Here is a 25,944-nt window from a genome sequence, read left to right on the forward strand (position 1 = left end):
CGCCCCGCAGCCCTAGATCCGCACCGGGCTCGCTCGGTCCGCTGCCTGCGCCATGGCAAACATGGCGGACATTAACCACAGCCGCTCGGCCCTCCCGGCAGCCCGCGCGGCGGGAGCGGCGCTGCGCGCGCAGCCGAGGGCGGGAGGCTGAGGGAGCCTCAGGGAGCCGGAGGGGGGCGGCGGGACCGGGTGAGAGCGGAGCGTGGTGAGCGTCCGGAGTGAGCCCGCCGGGTGCCCGAAGTGTCCCCACAGTGTCCCTACAGTGTGCCTGCAATGTCCCCGCAGTGTTCCCGCAGTCTCCGTGCCGTGCCCCCACGGTGTACTTCTAGACAGTGTCCCTATATTGTCCCCACAGTGTCTTCCCAATGTCTCTCCGCCGTGCCCCCGCAGTGTCCCGGCTGGGTCCCCACTGTCTCCTCACAGTGTCCGCGCAAAGCCGCTGCCGTTTTCCCCACAGTGTCTCTACTGTGTCCCACGTTGTCCCTGCCGTGTCCCCATAGTGCCCTCCCTGTCTCCCCCACAGTGTCCCCACCGTTTCCCCTACAGCTTCAACACCGTATCTCCACAATGTTCCCGTTGTGTCCCCACAGTACCCTCGCAGTGTCCCCAATGCCTCCCCACCCTGTCCCCACAGTGTCCCCACTGTCCCTGATAACGTTGCCCGTGTCCCAGCAGTGTCCCCACAGTCTCCCTGCCATGTCCCCACAGTGGCCCCACCGTGTCCTCCCCGTCTCCGCACAGTGGTCCCACAGTGTCCCTGCTCTCTGGACAAACCAGCGGTTTTGTCTCCTCAGTGTGTTGGTCAGTGTGGGCTTAAAGTGTTCCAGCCATGAAAACGTCAGGCGGGTTGACACAAACCAACACTTCAGACACAAACTTGTGCCTGCGCAAGTATCTATTTTTTTTCCCCCAGAATATTTAGGGTTGGACGGGACCTCTGAAGACCATCCAGTGGAAACAGGGTCACCGGAAGCAGGTGGGTTTGCAATGACTCTGGAGACTCCACACTCTCCCTGGGAACCTGTTCCCATGCTCTGCCACCCTCATGGAAAATTGTTCCTCATGCTGAGGTGCAGCTCCTTGTTTCAGTTTACTAAACTCCTTCATCACTCTTTCCATCAAGGGCAATGTCCTGCAACTTGGAACTTAGTAATCCCAAGTTCTCACCTGGACAAAGCCTCAGTCCTCTGCCTATCCAGAGTTTCCTGCAAGAGTTGACATTAGTCTGCAAAACCCTTCATCAAAGACCTTTAGTACCTCAAATATCTCCTCACTTCCATTTTATTTTGACACCCTGAGACCAGGCAGCTGCTTCTCTCACCTCTGCCTTAGAGCTCTCACAGGAGTTGTCAGCGTCACCTTCTGAAATAAGCTGAAACTCTTACTCAAAACTTCACTGTTTGGATCGCTGTGCCAACTGTACGTAATTTCCTTTTTTTTAAATTAGAAAAAAATAGGTTCAGTCCCTGAATTGCCTTTTATTTTTAGTTACCTGTTGTGTTTTTTATTTACATGGTTTTGTATAGCAAATACAACTGCTGTTCGTGACAAACACGATTTACAAAATGAAGGATAAAGAATTGTGTCAACTAGAGATAGAGAGGAAGATGAAACAAGCACAGGAATACACAAGAGGGAAAAAGAAGCAGCAAGAACATTGTGTTCATCAGTCATGGACCCAAATTAGCCTGGGAAAGAGATCTGGAAATTATATTAACTACTCCTGTGAAAGCATCAGGTGAGTGTTCAGTCATGTGAGCAAATGAATCTTTAAAAATATGAGAAAAGAAACAGAGAACAAAACTGTGTTAGACTGCACTTATTTATAATTCCCTTAGAATATTTTTATTCCATAAGATAGACAATTTTTGCCTTGGATTAGAATTAACAGGTAAACATTTAAAATCTGGATGGTTTATCTTAGAGTTTATAATTCAGCACTGTTCTAGGAGTGGCCACACTTCCCACACCCCAAATGGGCTTGGTGCCCCTAAAGCAATTCAGGATTAATTGGCAGCGGCACAGGGTTGGCATTTTCGAGCACTGATTGTGACATCATCCTGCATGAGCTGAATTTTCCACCTGGATGCCATCACCTGGAGTGTGCTGGGGCCCAGCTGCACAGGTGACATCCCTGTGAGAGGTGGGGTGGCTGCTGGAACAGTCAGTTCCTCCTCAAGTACTTCCTTGAGTAGTTAAAAACCACCACGACTTTCCTCCTTCTGCTTCTGCAAGAAAGAGGCATTTTCAAACTGCTGTAAGATTTTTTCCCCCTTTCAGTCAGCACAGCTGAACAATAGATAATAATAACCTTTTCCTTTTGTGTGCGTGTTCTGCTTTTTTTTACTGCTTAAATAAAAAAGAGAAAAGTACAAAAATGAAACATGTTTACCCTCCAGCTGGCTCCTAGTCCTAAACTCATCCCATTATTTTACTTCTACAAGCAATACAATTTTTTTTAAATGATGCCCTGTAGGATACAGAAGAGGGTTTTTATGCAGTCAAAACAGTCATTGCACAGAACTGAACATGGGCAGAACTGAAGTTTCAGCTTACATTAGTTTAGCTTTAAGAACCATCCATCTTTTAAGCACATAATCTGGTCTCTTCCTCCTGTAAAATCTTACAGGTTTTCTGAAGAATTCTAGCTGTAAAAAATTATGAGCTGTAACTCAGCTGTAGACAAAATAATTTATTTTCATGCACAAATCAAGGAAACAATGTCTCAAACTTATTTGTTCAATAGTTGAATTCTGACTCATCTTCATAGAGATTATGGAATTGAATATGCACATTTGAACACTGGATAGACCAAAAATCCTTGGATTTTATTTAAACATGTATATCAGTGGAAATGTCAGAGCTGTATAGGCTTGGGGGCTTTGTCACATCCTTGCTCTTGGTTCTGCTTCTCCATAGTGACATTTAACACAAGGAATCCTTGTTCTCACCATGGCTGCCTAAAGCCTGGGATATTTTTTGAGGTCTTTTTTCAGATTTATCCTCTTTATTTGTTAGTTTGGGATTTCTTTTTTCTAATAGCACATATCTCACTGCATTAATCTTCTCCAAGCAGAAGCATCACTTCTGGACAATTAGCTCAGAGTATCTTATGGCAACATGATACAGCAGGAGCACGTACTACTTCTTTACTCTGTGTGTTGTTACCTTGTAAGTACAGAAAGTAGTTAAAAAAAGGCTCAGTGAGTGTAGAAACAGAGTTTCCAGAAGTGATAATGGCCCCTGCTAAGGCACGGTGCTGTCCAGCCTTGTGGGGTGTCCAAAACCTTCATTCACTGTAGGGTGTTAAAAGAGAACTGGAATTTTTAGGGTGCTGATGACTTGAGTGTAAATACACAAAAATAATCAAGATATGAAGTGTACAGAGGAATCATCTTCTGCTACGTGCCAGGTACAGGCTCAGAAGGTGCAGGTAGGAAAGCGATGCTGACAATCCACACCACCAAATATTCCCGGTGTCGCTGCTCCTGCCGTCGTACATCCCGGATTCCAGCTCATTACAGAGGGGTTTGAGCTCATGTTTAAGGAAATCTTCACTAGAAGGAAGCCTGAAAGCATCCAGCAGGCTGGCTTAGTAACTTCAGCACAAGGGAAAGTGCTGAGCTTTCCAGGAGATCCATGAATGGACGAGGGGAGTCTTTTTAAAGGTTATGAAGTCCTTCTTTCTCCCTGTGTCTGAGAACTCCGATTGAAGTGAAAGGAACCTCTGTCCTATTCATTCAAAGGGGGTTTTGTCAGGAAAAAAGAGCTTGATCAAAGTAGCCAGTAAGCATGCTTAGTGCCTAATTTTCAGAGTTAATGTATCATTCCCAACCATTTCTATTTCCAATTATTCCAAGGGTTTAGGGAACTGGCAGCCTGCGCATTTTCCCCTCTAAGGTCACCAAAACCTACCAGCCAAACCCTGAAATCCAGTATGGAGTAGCTTCCTGGGAGATTTAAAGCTCTGCATGAAAATTATAAAAGTTGAAAATGGAGTTAAAATCTTGAGCCCAACGCCGAATAAAACGAAATAAAAGGGCAGCTATGAAAATAGCAGATTTCCCAAATTACAGCAGGAAGGGACAATGATGAAAAGCAGCAGGAAGCTCCTGATTTGAGAGTTTTACATCAAAACTATTTGTGTCAAGAAAAAGGTTTAAAATGAAAGGGAATTGTGCTTTGTGTGTGGAGGTTACCACAGACATCGGGAGCTCTTTAAAGGAACCTGCTGCAGCTGTTTCCTGTAGCATAAAATCTTGGATTCTGACTCAAAAGATAAATCTACTCTTGACTGTGCCTGGGCTCTTTTACAACCCAATTCAACCAGTGAGTTAACAATAATGCATATATGAAACCAGGTGAATTTGGTTTGGAATTATCAAGTAAAGCCATTGGGTACCTGCACGAGTGCAGCTCAAAACCACAGAAATCTGGGATTTTACCACCAGAAAAAAGGTAACTTTACAATGCAGTGACCAGTGAAGAAAATAATGTTTATGGCTGGAACTAGAAAAGGAGTGTTAAAATCAGTACATGATAAGGATGGTTATGCCCTTTCACTTTGGAAAATAAGAGTAGAGAGATTTACTCAACTGTCATTTAGAAAAAAATAGCAGAGAAAAATCATGAAAACCAAGTTTACAAATGTACACGAATTTATCCCAAAATCTCACACCTCAGGAGTCAAACACAAGATAATTTTATTTTTTTTTTAAAATCAACGTGTTTTGAGGACATGGGAACTCCCCAGCTTGTGTGAAAAAATTAAAGCGACTCCCATCCTGCAACTTAAAATATCAATAAAGGCTCATGGAGCCTTTCAATGCTCATGGAGCATTGAAAACTGTTTTTATTTTTATTCAGATTTCAGGAGCCAGAGTGAAAGACTTGCCATAAAGGGGACTCTGGAAAACTCTGCCCTAGAAGTAAGAGGTGCTCCCTTTCCTCCTCAGAGCTCTGTAGTTCTGCTGGATTTCAGCACAAGGGTAGAAGTGGGGTTGCTTTCTAAAAATAAATTCTCAGGCAACTATAAAATCATAAAATCACAGAATCTCAGAATGGCTTGGGTTGGAAGGGACCTTAAAGGTCATCTAATTCCAACCTCATTCCATTGGCTGGAACACCTTCCACTAGATAAAACTGAGAAATTAGGAAATACACCAAGTGTACCTTTTATAAAAATAAAGCCACCTAAAAGCTTACCTAAAAATCCCCAACAACACCCCCTTGACAATTGCTGTCTTCTGGATTAATGGCCTGGATACAACAATTTTTCTTACTGATCCATAATGGCAATATTTTCCCTGCCCACCTTGCTCTGAGGTTGATGCCACTGCTTTGTGCTGATGTGGAGTGGCAGGACCCACTGGAGTGGGAATGTTTCATGGCTCCATGCAGGGAAAACCCTTAAAACCCCCAAAAATCTCTGCAGAGCTTATCTCCAGCTGGGGTAGAACCATTGTGAGAACCATTTCCTGCTCATCCCCTCTGTGCAGAAAAAACTCCTCAAAGCCTTTCCCTGTCCCAAATTGCTGGTGCCAATTGGAGTCAGGAGATGTTTCTCTAGAAAGGAAGATTTTCCCTTTATCTGACTCTGATGCAAATCAGAGAGAAACTTCTTGTCACTCGTATGGGAGCGGTGTCATTGTGTGCTCTGTACTTCCCCCATTTTCCTGCAAAATGGGGCTGGAAGCCCTCACTGCAAAGCCAGAGTCTCTCAGCAAGGTTGCTGTGCATCAAGAAACCAAAATATTTGCTGGGCTGCAAGAAGAGTCAAAAGGAAAATGAAAGTGTTTCGTTGGCAATGAGGAGTGGGGACAATGTTTGCAGTACTCTGTGCACACATTTGTAATAACAAAAGGAAGTTTTGAGCTGTCGTGGGGAGTTATGCAATCAACATGCAGATTGAAAGATGTATTCAAGCTTCACATTCCTGTACTTCCTTGTCAAAGGGTTTTTTAAGAAAATAGTGTAAAAAAAGGCACTTTTACTATGCAGACATCAGTCACAGCAAAGCTGATGCAGTATTCCCACTTCCAAATTGCTATTCAGCCCTGTTCATTGAGATCTGCTGCTCCATGTACTACCAGATCTTCATAAATACACAAATGCTCTGGAAGAGCTGCTCCAGGAACGTCACACCTTTACAGCAGCTCCTGCTTCCTCAGGAACAGTGGGAGCCATGCTCAGCTCAGGAATTTCTTCTTAAATAAAGTCCCCATCCCTGGAGGTGTTAAGGAAAGACCGGATGTGACAGTTGACAAAGTGGTGATCACTCATAGGTTGGACTCAGAGGTCTTCTCCAATCAAATAGATTCTGTGATTCTGGAATATTTGTGGAATATTTGTGGCTCTCAGGGCACTGCAAACACTCAGCTTCCAGAAGCCCAGGTCCTTGGGAAGAGGCAGGATTTATGGGAGAGCCAATGCAGAGAGGAGCAGGAGCAGCTGAAAACTTCAAAGAGAGCTGAAGAGGTGCCCAAACCACGTGGGACCAGTTCTGTGGAGCCTGCACAGACATCCCGTAGGGAAATCAGGGAATGTCACAGGCGTGGGAATTTCTAACCCTGAAATCCTAAAAAATCCTATGAGATTACAAAAAAGGACATTGCTTCTGGCTACTGCAGGTATAGGAAAAAAATCTTCTAAAACAAAAGAATGGCTGGGTTTGGTAATGTTTCTGCAGGTACCTGAGTTGTGTCACTAATTAATCATTCTTGGAAACAAAGGAGAAATAAAGGAGTGGAAAATAATGCCATTATATAACAGGAAAATTGCATCAGGGTTTCACTCTTCAATTGAAAAAAAATACCAATGCAATAGGTAGGTTTTCAAGGAGCCCAAATTAATCCATTCCCATTTTCCCCCAAGTATTCAGTGGTTGGTTGTTAATTAATTTCTTTGCACAATTCTCTCTCGATTTTAAACACACAGATATTTTGTGAGCTTTTCCTGAAGTCACAGGTTAATCCTTTCGAGGGAAATGATCCATAAAGCTGCAAGAAGTTGTAATCCCAACCTGTCCGGATTATCCAAACTCCATTTGTAAGGTACCAAGCTTAAGCAAACAGTGACTTCAGGTCACCTGGGACACATTAAAATATTCTAACTTGGGAAGTTATGGTTCCATGCCCAGCTTTCCTTTCCTGCTGGCACTTCTTTAATAGCAGGTTTTGTTCTGCTCCATTACCAGCTGGAAAGAGAACAGGTTCTCCCCATGACAGGACAACCTCAACAAGGAGCTGTAGGTCTTGGCACAGCATGGAGTTATTGATTTCCTGAAGAGCAGCTCTCAGGTCTCCATTCCACTGTGGGAGAGACTTGGTGGTGTTTAAGCAGCACCCCTGGTGCTTTTCCTTCTCCCCAGCTGGGGGTGGGAGTGGAGCCGTTGTCTGCTGCGGCATCGGGAGATTGGCTGATCGTTTTCCCCATGGATCCTGCTGTGGTTTGGCTGCAATTTGCCAATCTCATTTCTGCCTTTGGCTTATTCCCATGGACACATCATCATACAGGGCATGCTTGGAATATACTAAATTCCATTTTTTCCTCTTTCAGCCATAGCTGTAATGTGTCAGTGCTTACAGGGTTCATTTCACTGTGATGTTCCTGCACGAGGCGGGGAGGAGCTGGAGCTATGGATGCATCCAACCAAACCCTGTTTCCATCTGCCATGTGATTGATAATCTATAATTTATTATAACCATCCCCACCTCAGTTCCTGCCCTTCCTTTCAGTATAATTTCACAGCTGTTTTTGTTCTATTTTTGGAAATGGTTTTATTTACGTTGCCTGTTTTGTGTTCAGCTTTTAAATTATAATTTCAGGTAAATTCCTGTTATCCTCATTCAGGGAAAATTGGCCCTGTTAATGTAAAGAGCCATATGGTGTCAGTTGAAAAGATTCAGTGCAAATTTGATATTGGCATAGGAATCAAGCAAGATAAAAAAAATCTTTGGGAAAGGTCGAGTTGGTGTCAGCAGTGGCAGAGCAGAGGCTGTGGTGACACTGAGCCGTGTGGGTGGCGGTGGCATCACTACATCCAGGGGGAGTTTGCTACTCCAAAACCTCCCAAAAGCCAGTATTTAAAATTCATTTAGAAACAGACTTGAGAAAACAAGTTTAATTTCATGTATGTCCAGCAATCCCTTTAGGTCTGTTGCTGACAACATAAATCCGTGTTTTAACTCAGAATTAAGAGAAGTTTTCGTTCTCCAGTTTTGCTTTGACAAGTTTGCAATATAAATCTTATCTATATAAATCTGATGTGCAAACTTTCCTGAATGTATTTTAAAAGTATCTTATTTAAGCAAGTGCTTAATTCAAGCATGACATGTGATTTGCCAAACAAACTTATGACTAAGGCAACACAGAGTGAGTTCAGTAGGACCAAAATTTGCTCCAGTGTGATTCATCAATGAGTAAGAGTGATGCTATCTGGAGTTTTAATCTAAGTACAGATTTGAATAATGACCTGAATTTTTTGGAAGAGCAGCTAGCTAAGCAAGAAAAGGGGGAAAAAAATCTGTAAAGAATTCTGTGCTTGATATCACCACCTATTTTCAGCTGTATGAGTCAGTGAGCCATCACATGGATTTGCACAGAAATATCAAAGCAAATCCCACTTCAAACCCACACCACTTCCCAATATATACCCTCACTCATCGATCCCAACAAACCAGGGAACGTCTGTTTGTCTGAAATAAAAGAGAGCAGGGCTACAGGAACAATGAACTTTCTTAAAACAAAGCCCCTCATTTTCTGTGAAACTCCTGCCTAGGCTGATTTACCGAGAAGAAATAGCAGTCCAAAAGTGCCACTTGCTGAGCTCAATAAGTGGAGTTGTTCCGACGTGTGCAGAGACCCAGGGAGGGAAATTGTTTTGCAAAATTGCTAAAAAAATTGTCTAAACTGGCAGAGATGGCAACGTGTGCAAATATTCCTTAATAACAATGATTGAGAGAGCTGCAGCTGCCAATGCAAGACGTGAAACCCAACACATTTCTTCAATATTAGGAGCTTATTGGGATATAAATGGGAGCTGCCTCTGGATCCTGGGGAGGAACATCATTTGTAGTGGTTCATATTATGAGACATGAAGGCAATTACTTGCTTGAAGAAAACACAACTCAGTCTGTTACAGAATAGTTCTGCTCAGTCCCATCCTAGAGGAAGATGAAGCTTTGACAGACTTTCATTTTTTTTCCAGAATATTCTGCAATGTTTTGCAAGTTGCTGCCAGATGTGAAGTTCTCTGGAAATTCAAAGAAGGATTTAGGCAATATTTTAATATGGTATTCAGAATGGCAACGTTTACACGCCAGATGAAAAAACCAGATTATTTTGTACTTTTATTTCTTTTATTGATCAGAAAATCCTCTGTGGATTTATAAATCCTACTGCCTTAGGATGTCCTACTCTTCTCTAATAGTTTATAAACCCCTGTAACTGAAGATTATTAGGATCTCTCACTATAAAGAGGATTTATCTGTGAATCAACAAGCAAACAAAGAGGAGAAATAGAAAATGACACTGGGTCATCATCTCATTAGCTGCCAAGGCGGGAATCAGTCACAGGTTGGACTTGATGATCTTGGAGATCTTTTCCAACCTCAGTGATCCTGGGATTCTGTGATTCTTCCTTGCACAGGTTGAGTGTAACCTTTAGCTGGGAGTTCTTCAATGCCAGATGAACCAGAACAGGTGAGTACGAAACATTCAAGTACAAGGAGAAATTGCTACTTTAGGGGAAGCAATGCAGGAAAGCTCCTGTTGGGAAAGTGCTGGTTGTCAGAGTAGGACCTTAAAACCCATCCCATTCCACTCCTGCCATGGGACACCTTCCACTATCCCAGGGTGCTCCAAGCCCTGTCCAACCTGGCCTTGGACACTGCCAGGGATCCAGGGGCAGCCACAGCTTCTCTGAGTCATGGATCAGGGCTCTGTGCTGTGGAAAAGATGCTTTTTAGAACAAAAAGACACTCAAAGCCCTCAAAAGATGGGAAATGTGAGTGAGGAAATGCATGTGCCACGTTATTCTGGACAAAATGGACCATCCCACACAGGCTGTTTAGGAAGCAGCTGGAGCTGCTGTTTGGGAGTTCTACCTGCAAGTCCATTTCTCTGACTTCCATGGGCAAAGCCACACCCTCAGCGAGGGGCACATTCCTGCAGGGAGCTGCCAGGGTTCTGACACTGCCAGCACCGGGAATATGAATGGCACAGGGAAGTCAATCCCCATCCAGCCATTCCTCTGTCATGGGCATGAGGGCACAAACCGTGTGGCACAAGCTCTACCTTATGTGTCTTCTTGAACAGCAACATTAATTTCATCTTCATCTATTTTATATCAGTATTTTTGATTTTGAAATCCAGTGCCACATACTAATTCTAGTTCTTAGTGTCAACATTGTGAAAATCAAATCAAATCAAATCTGATTGACTGGAGACAACCTATAAACAGCTACACACTTTAGTTGATTCCAACAGGAGCACAAGCTCCAAGTGTGGCTCAGATAATCTGAAGGTGTTTAGGAGAGAAACAGCCATGTCCTGCTGAGACTACTGAGAAGTGCTACTCCTCCTCCTCAAATACCAAACAAATCTCCCAATAGGGCAACCAACAGCTGCCCAAACGACCAATGATTGGAAAAACAATCGTAGGGAGAGAGAGGAGAGGTGTGTGCCCTGCCTGCTCCGATGGAATGAAGGCTGGAGAGGGATGTGATTGCTGGCTGGAGAGGTAGCAGCGATCACTCATCCAGAGGGAGAAGCTGAACAACTCTCAGAGCAGATGAAAACCAACGCTGAGGTTGGAAATCAGGAGACAATTGCTACTGTGGGGTGATGTCCCAATCAGAACAACAGGAAGAAAAAGTCAAATCTGCTCTGATGGAGCTTAAAAACTTCCAAAGATTATTTTGTGCTCTGCTTGGTGGCACTGGCTGAGGCTTCCCCACAGGCAGAGCCCTTGCACCACTATTTTGGGGCTGGAATTTTTGGGTTTAAGCAAAACATTTTAGCTTCAGTGATGCAGCAAAACAAGCAAGGTCTCCTCCTGGCACTGGGAGCCAGAGCTGTGGAGCAATTGGGAAAAGCAGTGAGATTGAAGGGAGAAATAAATCTCCAAATGTCTTTGGGAGCCTTTGTGGAGGGGCAATCCAATTTTCATGGAGCATTTAAGCCCTGACCCAGACGTGTGAGCAGGGAACTGTGGCAAGTCCTCGCCAGGGTGGGTGGGAGCAGAGTAAATTTAGCTGGGTTTGTTTGGAGATCAGACTGTGCTTCTCACACTCTGCTGAGGAGATGCTCCAGAAAAGATTCCAAACACCCCCGTGTTTCTGAACTCTGAGAAGTTGAATAGGTGCAATTGTCTGCAGGGCTGAGGGAAGAGTTCTCGCAGATTTCAAACAAAAACCATATTGTGCGACTGGAGTTAAAAGCAGCAATTTCTGAGCCAAGGAAACTTTAGATTGGTGGTTATTTACCTGATGGGTCTCCATGCCCTTCTGCAGCACCACCAGCACCTGATTGAAAAGAAACCTTGCTTTCCAACTTTCCTTTTTCTGAGAAGTGGAAACGTTAAGCCATTTTACTCTTTCTTTGGTTCCAGAAAAAAGTAGAAGAGAATATGAACTTCTAATCAGTTGTGCCTTACCAGGGCTTGGTTTTATTGAAGAAGGAAGTAGAAATAAACTTCTTTGAAGGTTAAAAGTTAGGAGGCGTCTAACTGAGGGACATTTTAAAGAAGTCTCATTCCAGCTTTTAAGGATCATTAAAAAAACTCATGAACCACTCAATGGGCCTGATAATTAAAGGCCATCTAATTAGTTACAGCTCTGGAAGACACGTTAATGATCACGTTTTGGGAAGACCCTGGATATTGTCCGTTCAGATCAGCTGAAGGTGCCCCAACGGCTGCACTCAGGGAGCCTCCCACTGATGTCTGAGGTGAAGGGATAACCCTGCTTTCCCTGTAAATGGGAACAGGTGGGGCTGAAGGAAGGGAGCACAAAACCCATCTTCTCCTTTCCCCCTTTCCCAGGGTGGAAAGGGACCCTCCTTGGCCTGGCCCAGCTCGCACTGAGGAGTCTCCTGGCTCTGATCAGCTCGTGGAGAAAGGACATTTGCTCTTCTGAAAACTCTTGACATCTTTGAGATGTTCATCTCCTAAAAGTTTTGAGATCCAATTCAATAACCTATTCCACTTTCCTTTTATTCAGTAACTGTGCTCATTTTGCTGCAGGTCCAGTGATCCTCAGGATACCCTTCATTCACTCTTGCTGTTTAATCCATTATTTTATCGGATACTTAAGTCATCCTTATCAGGCAGTTAATAAGAGGGTCCTTGTCAATAGCTAATGGCAACATCTTCCTCTGGAAACTAATTAATGGAAGTGCAGCATTCCTGTCCTTTGGAATGTGGCTCAGTTCAAAGCTCTGGCTAACAAAGCACAAGAAATCATTACAAAACACACACAGGTGCTTTGGGGTTTGTTAGGAAATGTCCTTTGTCCTTTGGATATTTAGGAATTGCTTAATATAAAATTATCTTTTAAAAAGTGAAACTCTTTCAGCCTCAGCTCTGGAAGGTGTTCTTAATCACCCACAGTGTTCCACAGAGCTTGACCTTAAATGTACAGAGATGTTTTTACAAGGCTGAGGCCCCGACCCGGTGATGGGAATGTTCCTGCCATGGGGAGGGACAGCTCCCACTGTCCCAGCTTGCTCCAAGACCCCTCCAACCTGGCCTTGGACACTTCCAGGGATCCAGGGGCAGCCACAGCTTCTCTGGGAATTCCATCCCAGCCCCTCCCCACCCTCACAGCCAGGAATTCCTTCCCAATATCCCACTGAATCCTGCCATCCCTCAGTTTGAAGCCATTCCCTCTTGTCCCCTCCATTCCCTGTTCCTTTGACACGGAGGATGCGGCGCAGGCACAGCAGAGAGAGCTCAGTTCGGGGCACAGCCGTGATAACATCTTGTTGTACACATTCCGTAATTAATTTTAATTTACTTAATTAAGAATTGAGTCTTTGGGGAAGGAAGATGAAAAAGTTCCTTCATAAACTGACAATGGGCGATTGTTCCCAGCTCCTTATCCTGGAGGCACGGGGGATAATGGGAGCTATAGAAACCCTTGGACAGATTGATTATATGGATGTGATAGGAATCCCCCAGCACTTGCAGAGTAATGGGCACCTCCTCGCTCTTCCCTCACCACTCCCCATCTTCCCAAGGAATCCAACTCGGGTTCAAAACACGGAAAATTAAAATTTCTCCACAAAAGAACATTTTCATTTGAAGACTCACGGCTTGGGACGTTACTGAAGTGGGCATGGATTTAACCCTTGCCAGAAAAATCAACCAAACATTAAATCAGCGGACGACAGAAGTTGGGGAAATGATGTTATTAGTATTCGAACGTGGAAATTCCCAATACTTTTCCCTGGCATCCATAAAAATAAAATGATACAAAAGAAATCCGACAGATGTAGCGTCATATGGAGTTGCTTAATGGCAACGCTCAGCCTTGCAAAAAAAAGATTTACAGCCACAGTCACTACTAAAACTTGACATTTGCATTGAATAATTCACCATTTGCTGCTTGCTGGGCTTTGTTGCCTTTCTTTTATTCCTCAGTGTTATCAGCTCTGCTCTCAGCAAAGCCAATCAGTTCCAACAAATGCAGATATTTTGTTGTTACTCCCAAAACTTGACTTTGTTTTTAGCTAAACCCAGCTTAAATCTGGTGAGGACTCCTTGCCTGTCACAGATTTGATTTGCACCATTACCGGCCTGCAGCCTAATTCCCCCACAAGTATTCCAAGCATTTTAACAAGGATCACATGTGGCTTGGACATGTGTTTCCATGCCTACGTGTGCCTCACATTAGGACAAACTCCTTCCACCTCGCTCTTTGTATGGATGCAGCTGAGGACACTCCTGATCTGAGGATAAAAGGTGTTGGAAGCCACAGCTGGACCCAACATCTGGACAGAAACTTGTCAAAGTGGGTGTTAAAGCAGGACTTTATGGGCAATTTTATAAAGTCATTGTCCCCTTGCTGGCTTTAGGGTGGCAAATACCACACTTGAACTTCCATTAATCTCCCGAAGTTTCTCCAAATTCGTAAAATATATATTTTAAAATATTTTTTTTTTTTTTTATTGTCTAACACTTTGTTCTGTGTTTTTTATCGTTGTCATAACCAAGTTGTAAATGCCAAATGTTTATTCCTTCCCAAAATCCCACTTGTCATCCCCTATTTGTTACTTTGGTTTATGAAACTCTTAAGACCAAGTCTGGGAACTATGGATTCTCCTTTTGGTCCCAATTAAACCAATGAGGGTTTAGGATAGGATAGGATAGGGTAGGGTAGGGTAGGACAGGAATAAAGTTTTATTTTTCAAATGTAAATCTTCACTTTTTCCTCGGAAGCAGAGAGCTCAATCCCATGACTGAGAGCAGATAATGACAACCCCAAAACTTTGTTATTTTTATGACTTTTTCTCTCTCTAGAGAAAAATCATTGAGAGAAGCAATAACTTATTTTCCTGGAAGTGAAAAGGAACTGTATTTCTGCTGGGAGTTCAGAATTGCTTCTCCTTCACAAAGGCCTCAGATGATTGTGGTTTGATGAGACAGAAACTTCTGAAGTGGGATTAAGAAAATGTCTGTTCTAGGATCCTGTTTTGTGCCTGGAAAGTTGGTTCCTCCCAGCACAGACCCTGCAACCCACTCCCTGATCACCTGCTGCAGGTCCAAGTGAAGCAGGAACCAGCTGGGTAAAAATTCTGTGGTTTTGTGACCCAAGGAGTTGGTTCTTCAGCTATTTAAGGAATTATCAGTGAAGGACTTCCCACTTACCTGCACCATGGAAGCGGATGTGGCTGGAAAAGCCTTTGTTCTCTCATCCCACTTTGTACCTGGTTCACCACCCCACGGCTCAGCCCAGGACCTCTCATTGGGATCCATTCCTGCCTGGAATTTTGGAACTCCAGCTGACAGTGCTTGTGCACAGTGGTTCTCTTCGACTTGTGCCAACCTGTGCCAGTGCTTCCCCAGGATTTTACACAGGAATACGTGAGGATACTCCTGCTCTTCCTTCCCTGCCCCACTTCATCCAGTGTAAGTCAAAACCCTTCCCACTTCCCAGATCTTTCCCAAAGCAGGAATTTCCAGAAAGTACTATTCTAATAATATGTAGGTTTTTTTCCAGTTCTAAATCCTACCCCTTATCTCCCTTTGGGATGACACTCAATTACAGCCAAATCCTTATCTCGCAGCAGGTAAAAACGTGGGAGATGGAATCTCTCCAGGATCTTCTTTCACAGGGGGGGATTCCAAATCAAATCTTGGATTTTTTAATTATTATTTTTTAAACAAAACAACAAAAATTGCTTTGAACTGTTCACAGCCAAGACCTGGCAGAGGGAAATGAGGGGTCTGAGCTCCCACTGCTTTCAGATACCGAGCCCATACAAAGTGTCACCATTCCAGGCTAAAGGAGAGGTTGTAATGCAGGGTACAGGGGGCTGGTGGGAATTTCTGGGAGTTGGACACTCAGGCAACATTTATGGCATCACCACCAACCCAGCCCCAGGCTGCCCGTGAGTCTGAGCAATATTTAAGGACATACAAGAGCATGGAATTGCTCTTCATCCTCGGGAGCACAAGGATAACCAGACACCAGGAGTGGGGCAGGAATGCTTGGTGGGGTTCTGTGGGCTCGGATGTCCCTGCAGCTCCCAGGCTCATGACCTGGGGGTAGGGAAATTTATTTTTTGTCGGATTTTTTTGGTTTTTTAAGCCTCCAAGTGTTTTTCCATCACTGATTGGACCCCGGTGTGAACGGTGAGTATTGAACTGAAGGATCTGTTTGGTGTTCGGGATTCCTGGAAATCTCGTGCTTGGACCACTGGGTGTTTTGGGGGCAATCCTGGCCCCTGGAGGTTGAGCTGCTTGGTCAGAGGGGTGGGATGGGGGTGGATGTGCCCGGCCTGGGATGAGATCCTGCCTTGCGTGAGCAGGAGCTTCCACAGCCGCCGGCTCCCCGAACTTACCCGTCGGATGCAGCACCGATGCCGTGGCCGTCCCAGAGCACACAAACTATGGACGGGCAGCGGGATTTGCAGGCTGAACTGGGAATTCTCTCAGCTCTCACGGATTTAACTCAGCCTCACAGCTGTGGGTTGCTATTTTAATTTGATAGCGGTGCCCGTGGCCCCCTTTAAGAGTGGGCATCCCATCGTGGCATCGAATAATCCGTCGGAAGACAAAGTCCCTGCCCCGAAGAGAACAGCACAGGAACTGTTTTTTCTGGTGATTTAATCATAATATTGACAACTTTATCAAAAATTACAAAACTGATATTAAAAAAATTCTCTAATTCTTAGTAAGACTAGAATGGGTTTTTTTAAAAAATAGAAAAGCACTTTTATGCTACGGCTCTTCTGGAATTCTCACATTACAACCCTACATAGCAAAATACAAACTGTAGCTAAGAAAGGTAATTCAGTCCTAAGGTAATTCAGTCCACCACGAGCCCTCTAATATCTCTAGACCATCAAACTCAGGGACTCCAAAAGGATTTCACATGACTTATAAACCTTCTGCAAAGATGATTTTGGAAAGACCTTGGAATTTGAAGTTCCTTTTAACCCCTAAAACCTTAGACTGTGAGGATAACAGACCTGGGACATCAGAGGTGGGGTGGGTTTTTTTTTTTTCTTTTTTTTCTTATTTTTAAACTATGTGGATATTATTTTTTTTGCAGCTGATACCAGCCAGAAGTTAAAAATATGAAGAAAATCCACCGAAAGAAATGAAAATATTTTTGTTTCGTTTCGTTTATGGTGTTCACAAAGTGCACCATAATAGAAAGAGGAATATTTCCTTTAATTTGAATGTCATCTGAATGACTCAACCACATTGTCACCCACTTAAGCAAAAGAAAGCATAATAAATAAATAAATAAATAGACAAGAATATGCAACACTTTACATCCTCAAGGAATCACGGCGTTCCCTAAATCTACCGAGGTCCTGATCGGCGTCGTGGGCTCGCTGTACTCAGCCACTTTCGGGTGATTGTGCCATGGTAATGACAAATCCAGTGGTGTTCCACTTTCCACAATGGAGTATTTTTTTTTTTTTTGTTTTTGTTTTTTTTTTTTCCACCTTTTAAATATAGGAATTCTCTCTTAAATTAGAAAGTAGGCAAAAAGTACTTTTTTTTTTTTTTAATTTTCCTTTTTAAGTCTTCTATTAGAAAAAATAGAGATTTATTAAACAAAAAATAATAAGGTAGAAAGAAGGGTTGGGCCTCCATCAAAAAAGTAGATTATGCTTTAATGCAAAGAGAAAGAAATGGCTCTATGGGCAAAATTCAAGTATGAGTGACCAGTTTTTTAATCGTAAAGTCGGTGCAACATTTCTTAAAATGTTACAACACTGCATGACCTGTAATGCTCACAATATTTACATTAACTGCTTACATGAAACCATAAAAACTCTAAAAGAGAGAAAAAAAAAAATTGGTATGGACTGAAACAAACTACTCCTAGCACCCACATCAATGCCATTATTAACCAAGGAAATCAAGTGCACGAGAGTACTTTACATAATCTTAGGGATGTAAAGTAAAACAGCGGGGAGGGAGCACAAACCTAAGGGCCAAAGGAGACACAAACTCAGCTCTGGGACACGAAGCAGGGGGAGAAGCAAAGGAAATCCCGAGGGAGGAGGGCTCCAGCGCTCGCCCACGCGCACACGGATCGGGATCGGGAAGAGCCAAGGGCCACCAGCGACACGGCCACGCGCAACGGAAAAACGGGAGCCGGCGGCCCCCGGGAACAGCTCCGGGAAGCTGCCGGGCTGGGCACGGCTCGGGGCTGCGTGGAGGACGGAGAAGACAAATGAACCTGCCCCTGGAAGGAGGGCTCCGTGCCAGGCCCTGCCAGGGCATCCCGCCCGGCCGGAGAGGGAGCGAGCCCCGGGGAGCCCAGAGGTAGCTGCGTGCCCGGGCACGAAGCCCGGCTGGCAAACGCCGGCTCCCGCCGTCCTGGGCCTCGTCCTTGCACACGAGAGCGGGACTCGGGCACGAGGAAGGGAGCTGGGATCCTCGGGAGCCGGGGCTGGAGAGCGGCGGGGCCGCCCCTGCCCGGGGAGCTGATCACTGCCAGTCCTTAGCTAGAGAGCGACAGGCGGGATGGGGGAAAAGGAAGTCTGAGGTAAGCGGTGGTCCCGGACCGAGGGGTGGGAGGTAAAGCTCCACTCCGGGACTGGGAATAGTGAACTGAGAGTTATTTCGGGAAGCCTCGGAGACAAAGATGCCACGGCTTCCGTCACCATCGCCACCGTCCGTGTTACAAAGAAAAATGAAATCAAATGGAAAGAATGTTGTGCTACACTTCCGTTCGTTAATTTTATAATGGCTCATAGCTTTAGACTTTTAAATCTGTAGTGTATTAATTTTTTTTTTCTACATATGTTTCACATTTCTCACTTAATATAACATAAATAATTTGGTTAATAGATTTAACCTGCGCATTTCAGCCACATTAATATATATAAGAATCTGTTAATGGTATAAATAATTCTTTTTAAATAAAATAAATCTGATATGTTACATAATACTGATAAAAATTACTGTTGCTAATAGTTTTGTAAGCCACCCTTAACTTTTTTTCTGTTTTAATACTGTGAGATGGATCCCGGGATTACTTTTCCCGGACGCTGCGGAGCACTGCCCTTTCATCCTACGGCCAAACCAAAGGTAATCAATAGCAATCGATCCTGATCACTCCTGAAAGCAGGGCCTCTGCCCCCCTTCCGAGGAAACACCATGTTAATGACGTTAGATAATTGGAGCTAATTAATCTAGGGGGTGGTTGGAGGGGCTCAACGTTACGGGGGTATCGACTCTTTAGTTCCTCAGGTGGCTATGAAACTTTTCCTACAGAAATGGTTGACTAAAATAGTCCTTCTACTCTTTTTTCTTTTCCTTTTTAATCAAATCTACAGCATTCTACGTTCAAAGCTAAGTAAATAAAAACGCAACCGAGGGTTGCAGCCTTTGAATTCTTAATTAGAGCTGTGATCCCACATCCCGTTGGGAATCTGCGAGGTTGCGCTCTCCTAAGAGGCCTGAACTGGAGTACAGCACTTCCAGGCACGGTTCATTCCAAACAGACATAGCAATGAACACTCAGTGGCGTGAAGTGGATGTCATAATTAAGGTATTACATAATCATGCCTTCTCTCTGCTGTTAAATACAAAAACAGCATCTTTTACATTATCATATAAAAGCATTTAGGCTGTATTTTTATTTATCACTTTACACTGGTAGTCTCTTGTATGTGTACTCAATAGAAACCAAAGAATTTTGTACACTATTTTTTGTACAATAAAAGATAAAGTGTGCATTAGGTACGCTTGTACATGACAATATTGTACAATATTTACAGTTCAGATATCACCATGAAATTCTGTATTATCTATATACACAATGAAAATTTCTCAGAAACATTTGGACTATTTCTTATAATCACAATTTTTAGTATTATAGAAAAAAATTTCAGTAATCATCTGACATTGTTACTGCAACCTTTCAAGATTTCTGATTGGCTTATCCAGCAACCTCTATCCCTCCTAATCACCCAAAATCTGGTACCACTGCTCCTCGTGGTGCCCTGCGATGGCAGCGAGCTGTCTCCACAGAAATATTGATAGACCCACGTCTGTATCAATACCTACAGATAGACTCATGTGCACGTTCACTGTGATAAGTACTGGACCAGTAACAAAGACATTCAATGTTATCTAGAGATCTTCCTCCTCTTGAGTTTTGGAGGCTTCACTTGTCTGTCTCCCTGCGGGATTTGGTGGACCTAAAAATAAGTATATTCACAGGTTAGCAAAGGACAGTGGTCAGAGGCATCGAGGAGCTACAGGAGGGCTCGAGGTGCTGCCAGGAACCAGCTCTTAGCATTTCACAGCTACACAGAATAAAGGGACTCCAACAACTTTGAGGAACTGGGAGCAAAGGATTCCATATCCTGTGCATCCCAAACCTTGGAGAGAGGCAGCAGCTGCAGTGGCTGGGAAGCCACCCAATCAGGGACTGAAACCACCTAATCAGGGACTGATCCCAAACTGCAATAATGGCAAATTTAGTGACAAACTTTTATACATTGTAGTGACCAGAGCAATGAAAAGTGGGAAGAAGGTGGTGAGAAAATGCTGACAACAGAGAAAACTGGGGAAGTCCAGCTGAGGGCTGTTATTGAGGAATGAGGGATGTTCAGCAAACTCTTTGTGTTTAAAAGGAAGCATTCAATTCCGAGCTAGTGCTGGATGGATTGAGAGCCAAGGTTTGTCATCGCTGGCTGCTCAGGAAAACCCAGTGGGAGAGGGAGGAGGAGGAGGAAGGCTGAGCCTGGTGTGGAATTCCACCACCATCTGTTGGCAGCAGCTGCAGCTCCCAGCAGCAGGAACCAATCCTTCAGCACTTCCCGGGCTCCTTCCCGAGCTCTCCAGCCACTGACATTCCCTGCCTCCATTGGCTCCTGCCAGCAGAATTCCCTCTTGGAGCTGAGGACCCTGCTGCACATGTTTCCCATTTCACACTGACTGGGACTGAGCAGCAGGAGCTGCAAAAGCTGCAAGTCACTAAAACAAGAGCTGCTGATTCCCTGGGAGTGCTTCTAGGAACGAGAATGCTCATGGAAATCAGCCCTGGTCCCAACTTCTGTGCCCACATAATTAAAATATCAATCAAGGCACTGCAGGTCCATCAGTTTGTCTGGGTGAAGAACCAGAGCAGCAAATCCAACCACAGCACCTGCCCTGAGCCACTTCCTGCTGCTCACAATGCCCAGAGCAGGCAGCTTTTAATATTCCTGGATATATGGGTGGGAAAAGGTGGCAGCAGGATGGGCCAGCCCAAACACCCATCCCATATTTATTTGTTACAGACCTACAGTCATCTCCTGCTTTCCTTGGCCTTCCAAAGGAGGGAAACACAACAACAATGTCTTAAATCAAGGCTCAAATCTCAGCTTGTAAAATTCAGTTTCAACGAAAGATTTGGTTGGGTTGTTACTTAAAAGCTACTGAATAACTTCTTTAGTATTTCCTGGTGGTTCTGAAATCAGCTCTGGATTTATACGAAGCTTGCAGGTCTTCATATATATAAATATATAATTATATATAAATATATTTCCTTTTTTATACTCCAGAAGCTCCCTGAAGTGTTACTGTAACTTCCACACCCGCACATGTTCAGTCCTAAGCACTGAACATCAGCAAAAAACTTTTTTCCCCTGTGTTCAAACATTTTATAATTAATAATTTGAATAATTAATGACCAAATAGAAGATGTGGGAGGTTACATGTGCTGTGATAGTTTTTTATTTTTAGGTGGGCTGCAATGAAATTACAGCCATGGTTTTGATAGAAAAGTGAGGATATTTTATAAACCAAACTTTTTATTGGAAAGTTCCTGGAGCTACGTAACAACGGTGTAATTAGTGTGGAAAAACCACTCTTGGGTGTGGTATTAGAAATACTTTTTTTTTTAAACTTACCTTTCATGACAATCTCTTTCATTTCTCATGGGGAAAACTGAATTCCAAGAGTTTTGCACTCAAAAGAAAGATGCTTTCAAATGAGGTTTCAATACCTTGCCACTCCAGCTGAGAAACAAATGAGCCTGATTTTGTGTCATTAGCCAGAGGAGCCCCATGGAATAGGAGCTGGACTGGAACTCATCCAGCTGTTATCAGGCTGGATGTGTAAATCCCTTTTAAAAGTAATAAAATTTGCGATGCACCTAAAATCCTACAACTTTTCCCATTTTTCAGAACCATCAGACATTTGCAAACAGGTTTTAATGCAGGGGAAATACTGAAAACTCCCCATTATTTCAGAAAATAAAACCAGGATTTGTTAGAAAGCCACCCAAACCAAGCCTCCCTCCAAGGGACAAGCATGCAGAAACATGGAAAAGGAGAATATTCCCAAGGAAAAGGAACTTACATTCCCAGACATTTTGTCTAGTTCACTCATGGCCTCGTGTATAGCAGCTTCTAAATGGTTATTTAGCTTTCCACTTCTAGGGAGAAAAGATGAAAGCCATCAGTAATTCTTAAGGATAGAAAGAAAACTTGAAAAAAATTAAATAACAAACAGATGAATTCACTGGGAATGTTCTGACCCTGGAGCCTCCCAGGCTGGGAGCACAAGGAGAAAGATCAGACCTATAACAATGTTATGGAAAGTAAAGGTTTGTGTTGGGATTACAGAGGAAAAGTTAAATATCCTTCTAACTTCCAATAAATTGTATTCATTATCTCAAATATTCCCAGTTTTACCCTGGAATGGCAGCACTCCTCAGGCTGTGGGAGGGGTGAGTGAAGGTTTTCTTCTTCCAACCCCAAATTACCCCAGGTCATGGGGCAGCTCCAAGCACATTTCACTTCACAGCGACATTTCTATGGATGTCCACTTCTTCCCTAAGGACTTTTCCCACTTGGACACAGTGACAGGTCCCACTTTGGAGGGGAGGAAATGAGAGGAGGGGGATGAGGAGAACCATCTCTGTCATGAGACACGAATAAATAACTGGGAAGTTGCCAAAAGCCCTCCTGTGCTCCCTTAAAATCCAGGAAGGTATTTTGAGGGTAATCTTGGAAAAAACCAGCCACCAACACTGTGTCATTGGCATAAAAAATCCTTCTCTTTAGCCCCTGGGACACAGAAATAAAAACAAAGCTGACCTCTTAAGAGGAGGGTAAGAGAGAGAATTATCTAATCCCTTTCAGCCTGTGGTCATTCAGAGCTGAGTTTGAATTCTCACAGATTTAAGGAACATCTTTTCCCTATGACAGTAAATAAGGAGCAGCATCATAGAACAAACCCAATCACAGCACAACTCCTACTCTGCCATCCTTTTAAAGATGTCCAGAGGGGTTTTTTTCCCCAAAATTCAGTAATTTTCCTCTTGTTGCCCATCCTGATGCTTCAGACCCCAATATTTGCTGTTCCACAGTTTTTCTCTCCTGGTATTTGCCACTAAGAGGTGAAGTTGGATAAACCCCAGCAGCTGGCGCAGGTGTGACCAGAGCTCAGCCAGCCACAAATCCTGCAACGCTTCTCAGCAGTGGGAAATAAAGGGGATTTCTCTGAACAAACCTGAGCTCAGCTGCCACAGGGACAGGGGCAGAGGGAGGGGCAGGCCTGGTTAAAAAGTGTGATTTGGTCAGAACAGTTTGGATGTAATGACTTTTTACTGCTGTAGCTCAGGAATCCTCCAGAAGCTCCCACAGGTGGGACGTTTTACAGAGGAGATGCACTCAAAACGCATCAGATCCCAGAACCAACACAAGGAATTCCAAGGAATGAACCTCTCAGTTTGGCTGAGCTGCCCCAGAATGGGAGCAGAGAAAGGGAATGACTGGATTTGGTGGGAAGAGGGATGGACTCACTTCCTGTTCCTTTTCCTGGCGCGGCTGAACGCCTCCAGCCCCTCCGTTAGTGTCTTCAGCTTCTCCGGCTCCACCTGAGGAAGGGATGGACACCAAGCCTCGTTACCCAGAGCAGCAAATCCCACCTTTCCTGCACTGCCAGCCTGGGAATCCCACTGGCACTGCCTCCCAGTGGGGCAGGAATAATGCCTGGATCTCCCCACCCCTCCCACATTAACCCACGCATCGGAATTTCGCACCAGCAGCAACAGAAACGCAAATCCGGGACATTGGTGGCAACAAAACTGAAGAAAAGAATCTTTTTAGGGCCCTTTTAAACTTTGTGTCTTAACACAAAGTGCTGGTGAAGTTTCCCAGTCTGCACTCACTTTGCCCAATGGATTTTACACCTGGAATGCAGCCCTGGAATGCTGAGTGCCTGGGACTGACGATCCCATTTTTACACCAAAGTGTTCCCATCACCTTCAGTTCCTGGGTGAAGAATTCCAGGTCTCTGTTCAACTCATGGCACAGCCAAACTCATTCCCATTCCAGAAGGAAAATCTTTATTTGCCTTTTGAATCCAGGACTCTTCACTAGAGCTTTCTCCAGCTTATTTATTTGTCTTAAAATCAGTTATTTTAATTATTTCTTATTCTTCTTTAGCGCTCAGGGATGAATTTGGGTGCGTGCTCAAGAGAACTGGGAATTTAAATCTTGAGTATTTTAAATTTAAGCAATTTCAACCACTGTGTGGGCACCAGTCAGTCCCAGTGTAACAACAAAAGCAGAAAATTAATTATAACATCTCTATAATTTCATCATTTGCATCTCAAAACATGAAGCCACTTCACTCTGTTATTTTGATCTGGCTCAGTCATTCCTGCTGGTAAAAACAACAAAATCAGGTATTTATAACACATCAACCTCAAGAAAATGAATGGTTCAGTTCCTGTTTCTCTGCTACCTCTTACTTGACATTTTACATAAATACAAATTTACTGAGTGTGCCTGTACACAACCTGGAAATGAAGTGGGAATGCAAATTCCCTCAGAATTCTGCCTTCCAATGAATCAATAATTAATATTCACCACAGATCTGACATGTGGACACGACAAGGTGGAGCAATGGGTGAGCAGCTGCCAAAATCTCTTGAAATAAGGCCCAAAATCACACGTTTAGACCAAATTTCAATGTCTTGAAGTCACACCTGTGCTAAAGAAATTGGGAATGTGCTGATCCAGGCACTTCCAGGAGTCTTTAATGGAGAAATCTGCACATGGGGAGCTGAGATTTCAATTTTCATGAAATAAATTCAATTATGCCACAAATTGTAGAGTTTTCCCCTTAAAACTGTGCTCACTTTCGATGCAAATACTTCCAATAATTCCTCCCCTCATTGGAGCTTGGCAGAATACAAATGCACACAGAAGAAACTGAAAACCTGGGGAGCTTTTCTAAGGACAAAGATGAGAAGAAAGGAATTGTGCCTATCCATGATAGAAATGTGTAACTAAGGAACAAACTGCCAAGGGCTGCCAGGAGAGAAACAGCAAAGTTCCACGTAAATCATGTTATCAAGAGTTAATATTGTGTTTGGGTAACAAAGGACCTCTTAAAGTAACAAAATATCTTCATTATTGGCATTCTGTGATGGTTATACATTAAAAACCACATTTTTTTGGGAAGAAGTATCAAATTGCTACAAAACAGGGGATGGACAGCAACTCTAACAGAAATAACAATTAATAATATCATCAGTATCAACAGGCCACTGCACACCAAATCACACACAGAGAAGGGAGAAATCCTCCCCGTTTTACCTGCAGAACCAGAACAGCCCAGTTGAACCAGGCCAGTTTAACCCATGGAAAGTCACACTGAGAGCAGGATTTGCCCTGTTAAAATTCACCATGGAAAGCTCCCACAAAACCTTTGGCTGCTCTCAAAACCTGTTTAGGTGATTAATATGGATAATAGTCAAATTAATTGCTTAATGAAATACAACTCCTCTGGTTTGGGGTTAGACTCAGGCTTGTTCCTCTTCTTCCCAGACATTTCTGCTGCACTTCCTTGGGCTCCTCTAATTTCCAGTAGCCAAAAACCAAGGGAAGGAAGGTGCAATATTCCTCCTTCTCCTGTCTGGATCCTCCACACAGACCCATTATTCCATTAAATACCTGAGTGCTCAAAATCTTTTAAATGGAAACAAAAATCAAATAATGCATAAAGACCAGAGAATGTACAAATCCCAACAGCAAATTCATGTCACAACACAGGAGGGTCACATTTGGTTACACAGAGACTTTAAAAGATGTTTTCAGGAAGCTCCAGGGAAAAGAAAATTTTCCCAAGTGCTGCAGGTCACTCCCCCATGGACTGGTGCAGAATTCCTGAAGAACATTTGGTTTTCAAGGTTGTTTCTTTGTGGTTTCCAAGGTTGTTTCTTTGTGGTTTCCAGGTTTTTTCTTCTG

At 43.7% G+C, this 25,944-nt stretch overlaps 1 protein-coding gene and 1 long non-coding RNA gene across 3 annotated transcripts in view; one reads left to right on the forward strand and one right to left on the reverse strand.

Moving 5' to 3' along the window:
- Positions 1–136: 136 nt before the first annotated feature.
- On the forward strand, positions 137–16,731 carry LOC121670662. Its single transcript, XR_006018197.1, has 4 exons — positions 137–976; positions 1,124–1,419; positions 1,527–1,738; positions 14,522–16,731. It is a non-coding gene; the product is annotated as an uncharacterized LOC121670662 (long non-coding RNA).
- Positions 16,732–19,306: 2,575 nt separating this feature from the next.
- The window catches only part of MBD5 (methyl-CpG binding domain protein 5), a 107,380-nt gene continuing 100,742 nt past the window's right edge, over positions 19,307–25,944 (reverse strand). For both annotated transcript variants that reach the window (XM_042041181.1, XM_042041180.1), the window contains 3 exons: positions 23,491–23,564; positions 22,043–22,118; positions 19,307–19,893 (listed from right to left, as the gene is read on the reverse strand). In XM_042041181.1, coding sequence (XP_041897115.1) covers positions 19,822–19,893; positions 22,043–22,118; positions 23,491–23,564 — 222 coding nt within the window. In that variant the 3' untranslated portion in view covers positions 19,307–19,821. The remainder of the gene's footprint in view (positions 19,894–22,042; positions 22,119–23,490; positions 23,565–25,944) is intronic.

This window comes from Corvus kubaryi, unplaced genomic scaffold (assembly GCF_017639235.1).
Source record: "Corvus kubaryi isolate FWS band 111438036 unplaced genomic scaffold, C.kubaryi_AGA036_p1.0 37396, whole genome shotgun sequence".
Classification (NCBI taxonomy): Eukaryota; Metazoa; Chordata; class Aves; order Passeriformes; family Corvidae; genus Corvus; species Corvus kubaryi.